The 8789-nt window shown below is 46.8% G+C and overlaps 1 protein-coding gene across 1 annotated transcript in view; it reads left to right on the top strand.

Moving 5' to 3' along the window:
* Positions 1–4343: 4343 nt before the first annotated feature.
* Positions 4344–8789, top strand: part of PATL1 (PAT1 homolog 1, processing body mRNA decay factor) — a 29559-nt gene continuing 25113 nt past the window's right edge. The window contains exon 1 of the mRNA XM_088449850.1: positions 4344–4490. Within this exon, the coding sequence (XP_088305976.1) occupies positions 4476–4490 (15 nt within the window). The 5' untranslated portion in view covers positions 4344–4475. The remainder of the gene's footprint in view (positions 4491–8789) is intronic.

The following is an 8789-nucleotide window of genomic DNA, read 5'->3' as shown; positions in this document are numbered from 1 at the left end:
TGTAACATAAGCTGCCCATCCACTAGGCGATTATATTGAGCGATTGAACGATAATGATATCGTTCATTAATCGTTTGCAAATCTAAATCTAAAACGACCAGTGTTGCACGCTCCCGCTGGTCGTTTAGACGTCTATCATCGGGCAAACATGCTGGACAACCTGACGATAACGTCAGGTTGAGCATGTTTGCAGATGATTGATGTTCCTACACTGAACGACTGAACGCTCAGTGTAGGCACATCACAGGCTGACAAACGACTGCACTATTGCTATGTCGTAATCGTGCAGTCTTTTGCCTGTCTTCTAGTGGATGGGCAGCATTAGGGCTTGATTCAGAATTGGATGCAATGCCAATGTTTGCGGAGATGAGCGGTTTTTGGTAGTGAGCATGTGTATGAGTCACACTGCGCATGCTCTGTCATTGATTACTGGTGGCACTCTCAGTGAGAATCTAGATGCAGAGTGAGAGACAGTCAATAAGTAGCGTTCCCGCTAGGCTGCTTTAGCGGGGCGCGGCGCTCTGCCCTCCTTCTGGAGGGCAAAAAGTACCCTGCCCTCCAGAAGGAGGGCAAAAAGCGCCCTGCCCTCACAGCCTGCGGGTGGTCTTCACCCGCGGGTCGCAGTGTCCTACGTATGGGGAAATGTGCAGTGACCTCGTCTGGTCACCGCCGGAGGATAGACGCCAGGCATCTATTCTCCCTGTCGGCAGCGCTTGGGAGCTGCCCGGCGTGTCCGTAAGTGCAGAGCACGTCCCCATGAGTGACGAAAAGGGGATGCGTCTTATAGACACGCCCCCTTTTCGGGCTCGCACACGGAAGTGCCCTCTCTAGCTCTGGCGCCCTGCCTGCTAGAGTGAACACTAAATAAGCATTTATGGGCAGTACCAGGGGAGGTGGATAGGCGAACGCAGGCATGCTCAGGGGCGCCAAGAGGGGGGTGAGCGGGTACTAATTACCCAAGCCCAGACTTGCTGGAGAGGCCCGGGTCTGACGTTGCACCCTCCACCTTCCTCTTACATGTCAGCAGTCCAGTCTCCTCTGCCTGTGGGGGAGCCCTCACACTGATCGCCCCCCCCCCCCCCTCGGATTTGCGCCAAGTTCTAAGGGGATGTGGCCACACCTCCCACGATTAGGCCACCCCCCGCTTCCCCGCGATTGTGTCTGCGTATTGAGTTGCATTGGCCCAAGCAGCTTACAACAGACATTCTGAGCAGCCATAGGGTTGGTCAGATGTTTAATGTGGCCGATGGTGCATGTTTGTATGGAAGCAGCGGATCAGAGATACCAGCGGCAGCTGCAGTATTTGCATATTTTTGCAGTACCGCTGCGTACAGGTACACAGCGGCAACGGGATTAGCATTTGCCTCTGAATAAGCCTTAGTGAGGCAGACAGTGAATATCTTCCCTTCAATTCCTCACTGATTATACCAGAATCAACCTCCGTACTATTGTACAGTTAGATATTAGTGAAGATTTTATATTTAAGATACATATTTTGAGACATTCAACATTTCACTTCCATGTATACAGTACAACAATGTATCTCATCTTGTTGCATTGGTGATTAAATATGTTACATTCTGTACACACTGTAAACCAATAGCTCTACTAACCACAATCAGTCCATGTGTTATGAGAATAAGGTATACCTTTGAATATTTGTTATTCTTATTCATTAATACAGAGTCCCAGATCTAATGGGTTCCAATGTACATTCATATCATTCACTAAAGGTATTTATAATTTGTGTCACTCTCCACCTATCCTGGGATAAAGGACGATCACTGTTTCTATATCTGTTACTCTTTCTGTTTTGCTTTTTTAAGCAACAGTAACCACAGAAAAGTTGATACAACCGTCTTACACAAAGTGAAAAATATTTTATTTAATGTGTTATATTGCACATATTTGCTCTCATATTTCAGCCAGTTACAGAACATAGCACACGGTATTTAAGTTAGCGACAACACACCTACCACAGTCCTTATGCACCAGATCTTTTCTATTTTTAATCTCTAGGTCAGTGGTTTCCCAAACTGTGACACGCGGCACCCTGGGGTGCCTCAGGTTGGTGGTCCAGCACCAAATCAAATTATTTATGGTCAATGTAATGTAAATATGTGGGCAAACAGAAGCTCAAACTTGTCACCAACTACATAAATGAACCTAAGGATGACAGGTAAGCACAATTTACTTCACTTTACTACATTTTTTTCTGAATTTCTCAATAACAAACTTTTGGCTTAGGGGTGCCGTGAAAAAATTCTGATGCGCTAGGGCGTCGCGATTCAAAAAAGTTTGGGAACCACTGCTCTAGGTGTTATCTCTGACTCACGACTGTCCATTACTCCCCGCATTTCGTGTGGCTCCAAATTCTGTTATATATATTTAATAACAATATCTATAATACACAAAGCACTGCAAAAATTGTAATTCAGACACTCATTAACTCCCGAATTTTGGGCTGCATCCCCTCTGTAGAACCCCCACTCCCCACACATGTCCAACAAGATTTTCCCCTTGCATCCCAAGCTTCAAGCACTTCCTGAAAAAAAGCACCTCTTTAGGAAATAATGTTGTCGTTGAGACGTTAGCAATATAAGTAGAAGCAGGGGCCGTTCATTAATCTTGCTAAGAATTTACTTGAGCTGGTGGTCACATGACAAGATTAAGCAGCCGTTTGGGCACCCAAAACAACGGCTTTTGCACACATTTCTTCTTGAACCTCAGGAGGCTGCAAGAAAAAAGCAAGAGTAAGTCAATTGTTTTGTGAGTGGCGATAATTAATAGCCACCCAGTGTCATAAATTCAGTTGTTCTGGATGCCCATTAATTATTGTGGTCTTCACGCCCAATTAGACCGGGTTTAGCCGCGTAAAACAACCAAACCCATCTAAAGTCCTGATGTTTGGGGGCCCTAACCACGGGTTTATCGCACATTTTTGCTCGAACCCTCCAAATGTAGGTGCCGGCGGCTATTGCACCAATTGAATTGCTCCATTGTGCGCCCTAAAAAAAAATAGCCGCCTTATACAGAATTGAATCGTCCATGCAATGTTCCCCCACGGCTTTAGGCGTCTGAACGGACCAACAATTAAATTGCTCTGTCGGGTGCCTATTTGTATAGACAACCAGCAGGGTACGCGCAGAACATATGAATCGCCCCCTGGGAATACAATTTATTGGCATTGGCAGATTACGCCATTCCAGAACGGCACATCCTGTCCCCTGGCTTTGCAAATTGTCCCGCCCACTCCGTAGAACTGTCGGCACTACCGTAACTGGCCAATATGTGCACAGCCGGGTATCACAACTGAATTCCCCCGCTAGGTGCAGATTCAATAAAGGTGCCTACACACTTAGCGATATTTTACACGATTTGCCCGATTCCAACGCATTGTGACGACAAATCGTGTAAAATAATGCCCAAATCGTGAGTGTCCACTCACGATCACGTTGCGCGTCCCCGCAGGTCGTACATCGCACCTTCAGATCTGGCGTGCTGCAGGCAAGATCAGACAATCTCAGTCACGATGCAGTGGAATAGTTAGGAGGCACGATTCCTTTGATCGCTGCTAATTAGATGTGCCCCCTAGTCCGCACTGTGAACCAGCAGCAAGTGCACACCATCCTGAGTGCCATTACTATACAATAACTGCTGGTAGGCCTGCTGATATTATACACACCCTTCCATGGCAGCTCTCCACACAGTGTAGACTCCTTTTTCCCATCATTTAAAAATCGGGACAAAAAATAATACCAGCCAGCATCCAAACTCCTCCCTAACCCACCCAACAGCGCGCACTGATTGTGATTGTCTAGTGCAGGCCTGGCCAACCTGTGGCTCTCCAGCTGTTGTGAAACTACAAGTCCCAGCATGCCCTGCCACAGTTTTACAATTGGGGTATGCTAAAACTGTGACAGTGCATGCTGGGACTTTTAGTTTTGCAACAGCTGGAGAGCCACAGGTTGGCCAGGCCTGGTCTAGTGCATCGCAGCCGTGTCTCAGGGTACGTGAAGCGTGAGCAGGAATACTACCATCACATTACACATACACACAGTACTACTGACGAGATTAGCTAGTTTGTACACTACAGCTGTATGTCGTAATTAATAAAGCTAGGGAAATTCAAGTGCATCTCCCAGTCAAGCGCCGTCCTCCGGCTTGCTACGTCACACGCAGGTCACCCGGGCAACGGGGGAGGGGAGCGAGCTAGGGGCGCGCACGCCAATCACGCGCTGTTTTTGTCCTCTACTTCTTTTTACGCCACGCCGCCCGCGCCCGAGTCATTGGCCAATCACAGCGACGGGTTGCCGGGGGCGCGCCCGTGCCGGCGGCCAACCAGGGCCAGAGGAGGGAGCGCGTGCGCGCGCCTCGGGGAGAGCGGCGGGGGGCGGAGAGACACACCGAGAGACTGAGGCGGCAGCGGCGGAGGAGGAGGGGGGATAGAGAAAGAGAGAGGGGCGGACAGAGACATGCTGCGGTTCCAGGTAAGCGGGAGCAGCGGAGAGACGTCGGAGGGTGCCGCGCAGCTGCCGCCATATTGGGGTGGGCACTGGTGCCTGTGCATAGAGTCCAGGGGAGGCAGTGCTGCTGCCGGGGAAGGAGAGCACTAGACGGGTTGCTGCTGTATTGTCATAGCTCGCTGTAGGCTACATACATGTCTCGCCTATGATGAAGACTCACACTGGGCTCCTGTGTTGTTGTGGTCACGTCCTGTGTGGCAGCCATGACCAGTATGTGCATAGTAGTATATGGTCCTAGTGCAAACTCTGTCCTTCAGGCACCCTGGCAGACCAGGTTTTAAGGATATCTGTGCTTCAGCACCGTTGACTTAATTAGTACCTCAGTCATTTTGGGTTAGCCATCTGTGCTGAAACATGGATATCCTTAAAACCTAGTGTTTAAGGTGCCTGGCGGGCCGAATTGGGAACCACTGGATAAGATAAGGGATACAAGAGTTATGGTGCCCGGGCAGGAGGAGGGCAAGGGGCATCGTTCTCAGGTGGAGAGGCATGGTAATTACCTGGCATGGCTGGCCACTGCAGTGCAAGAGACTAATATTGCACTGTATAGAGGTGGTTGACGATGTGCAGAGCATGTAGAAGAATTCACTCTGGCCCACCATTTTTCCCATTAATGTTGCCGATCAAGCTGTATAGCATCAACCCTGATAGTAACCATGCAAGAGTCCACAGCACAACTGTTAGGCATTGAGCCACATCCCCAGCTTATTGTTGAATGACAGGACCGCACATGGTACTGGGTATGGACTTTCACAATTATGAATTTCCGTTATTAGCTGGTAACGTCTCTGACATTATGGAAGATTGGTTTTAGATGACACTAATGGTTTGCAGAGAAGGACAGCGGCCAGGTTTATGCACAGTAGGGACAGGGGTGACTGTCCGGCCAGTGGCAGTGGTAAGAAGACAATTTAGATCGGGCAGAGTGATCTACTGTGTGGTTTAAATAATAGCAAAGTGGGCAGTTGCTGGGATTGGTGCGTGGTAGAGCGAGCATGTATACTATGTCATATCGGTGTTGGTTTGAAACACGCTTGTCATGCAGATGTGGTATTTTGTTTGATCACACTGATTTGACTGGACAAAGCTGTTTTGCTGATAGAGAATCACAACAAATATTATTACCAGTTATTTATAAAGCGCGTGGACAGTCCGCAGCGCTTTACGGAGCTTATCTCTACTCATTCACACATCAGTGTGCGCCCTTTTTTAACTGTCCTATATGTCTCTAAAACTATTGTTTGAATAAAAGCTCATCTGACACAAACATTGTTTCCATTTATGATGTATGTGTATACTTTGTATCTATATCTGGTTGGCTTGGCTTCCTAAGCTGAAAGCCTATAGGCTAATGTTAGGAGGAGGGAAAAGTGTTCATACGTGAAGCTGTACACTTTATCTAATACATTATATGTAATGTAAGAAGTTTGGAAAGACTTTTATTTTTGTATCAGTTAAAGTATGATTTAGGTCCAAATGGTAAGTAAATGACAGTAGTGATGAAGGTAACCTCCCTACAGTTCCTATCATAGTTCCTGTTTTCCTGTCTTAATGTTCTGTGTAACATTCTTTGAATCGAAGCCACCAACCCCTACCCCCATCCCACTAAAAAACAGGTCCTATCTGCATTCCTCTGGAAACCCCCCACACACCCCCTCCCGGTGCATGAGCCTTTCTTCCAGTTATCTGTGTATGCATAGGGATTTCTTCCATGGTAGCTGCATGGGAGAGAACAGCAATATTCATTTTCCCAGCAGTGAAGTGATGTCATGTTCATTGAATTTTACTCCTGGATAAAAAAACAAAACACAAACCATGTTCACATCTGCTTTTTTTTTTTAGCGCCGTGTATTGTGGGTTATTGTTAGTCATGGCGAAAAACTCCTCCATATAAGATGGCATTACAGTGCTTTATACCTAAACTTACATTATTATTTTAATTGAACTACTTCAAGGACAGCCTTATCTGTCTTTTGGAGTGAGGTGGTGTGTTGTTTTTTTTTTTTCTTCATCGTCTCTTTAAGGCTTCTTTCATTTCACAAGCTATTTATCCATGGCCTCATCCATTGCTTCATTGATCAAGTGGACCCTTGACCAACTACAGATGTCCTCATACATACAGCCTCAATACGCCACGCAGCGCGACTTGCCAGGTGTGAGTGAGCCGCCAGACCCTGTGCTGCTCTACTATGCTAGTGTCGAGTGTTTTTTTTTTTTTTTTTTACCAAGAATGCATCAAAGTAGCAATGGGCCGTGGCTAAGATGCACCAGTAGTCTGTGCTGATTAATTTGACATGTGACACTTGTTTGCTGTGTGCACCTGAGTCTGTATATGAACCACAATAGAACTTGGAATGAAAGAAGTTGTGGCCGCTACATTGTAGAAATTTGCAAACAGATGCAGAGACTCAGTTGCACACAGATATACAACTGTCTGTCGTATATCAGATTAATCAGCAGGCTCCTGGTGCATAACATAGTGACTTAGACGCATTTACCGCCAAAAGAGACGCCCAGCCTGGTAGAGGTTCACGGGACCTAGCACGCCATTAGGGGCTTTTTAACGCGACTGCAGCAAAGATGTATAATGACACATCAGTAGCGTTAGGATGGATCTGTCACTGGTGCAGACCTCTGCATTGTTTATGGTCCTCTCCTGGTTGCCACAATGGAATCAATATGATTTACCGCCGGACCCATGCCCTGCTGTTGGAATCCCGACAGCGGCATCCCGGCAGAGGAGGAAATCCCGATCGTCCAAGGTAAGTATTGTCTAACCCAGAGGTTCCCAAACTCTGCCATTACAGTCCATATTTTAAGGATATCCATCCCTGAGCACAAGTGATTAATTAGTACCTGTCAATTTGATGGACTCAAACCTGGACTGGATATCCTTCAAACCTGGACTGTAATGGCGGAGTTTGGGAACCTCTGGTCTAACCTAATTCTACTCCTAACCCTCCCTTAGGGGTGCCTAACCCTAATCTTCCCCCCCCAGTGCCTATCCCTAATCCCCCCTCTAAGTGTCTAAACCTAACCCCCCCCCCTTCCCCGGGGGGTGCCTAACCCTAAACCCCCCTTCCCCTAGCCTAAACCTAACCCTCCCCTCTAGATTTAGACGCCTGTCATTTAACCCTCGCGGGTTTAAGCAGTCGGGAAGCCGGCTGTCGGGATTAGGTCCGCCAGTTTCCCGACTGCATGCCGCCACAATACCCATGGTAGCGAAGGCTGAATGGTGAGACAGTTTTACTTTGCTACTGTAACACAGTTCAGTCCATTTCTAATTGGTAGAGCATCTTCTCATTTGGCATCTCAGGATAGCATTTGTCATGTGAAGGAGAACTCATAGAGGTGCAAGTATAAGCTACATCCATTGAGCAGTGTAGAATAAAGTGTTCCTAAAACAGACTAGAAATAGCAGGAGGCTCCTGTGCTGTCACTGTGATCTCAAAGCCTGTGCTACAGCCTTTCCCAACTCCATAGTTTGTTTATCCTGCTCCAGAAGCCTGTAGAGAGAACTCTAATTCTAAGGTCCAATAATTCCGAGGGACACATTGGTGACTCCTTTTCTGGGAGGTGTTTGGTCTTCGTTGTTTAGGTAGCCTATCATGTGGCAATTGAGGTTCATACTTTTGAGGAGGACTACTTTGACTTTTCCCAGGTATAGTGGAAGCATGTCCGATACTCCGAAATCCCTGGCTAAGATGAGGCCTAATAGGCTCCCAACCCTGGTGGTCCATAGTAACGTCTGTTTGAATTGTCAGAATTACCTGTGGGATACCCAGTCACCATCCCCAGTGTTTGCCTCCCACAGGCAATGCCTAATGGTGCATACACACTGTCAGATATGTCAGATGAACGATTTTACCAACGATTGAACAATTTTAGACTGTATTAAATGGAATCGTCCAAATCTGACTGCAAACACATCAGATGTCGGATATCGTTATCTTACGAATGGGAACGAGCATCATTCATCGTTGCAGGGACACATGTCAGATTTTCTTTCAGATATGAACGATTTTTAAAATGGTTATTATTCAAATCTGAAGGAAAATCTGACCGTGTGTATGCACCATAATCCAGGGTCCAGTCCCTTGCATAGCTTATAGACTGCATTCCCCACCAACGTATCTTGACGGCCCAAATACTGCATATATGCCCTCACTAGGATGTGTTGTCTTTCCCTTTTTAATTTGTTTCCTGTGAAATGTTCCTGACTAAGGTCAGAGAAGGGAAACTGTTTTTTTTTTATATAACTTT

This window comes from Taudactylus pleione, unplaced genomic scaffold (assembly GCF_031769625.1).
Source record: "Taudactylus pleione unplaced genomic scaffold, aTauple2 ptg000497l, whole genome shotgun sequence".
Lineage (NCBI taxonomy): Eukaryota > Metazoa > Chordata > Amphibia > Anura > Myobatrachidae > Taudactylus > Taudactylus pleione.
Note: the sequence above shows the minus strand (reverse complement) of the source record. Positions and strands in the feature narration are given on the sequence as shown.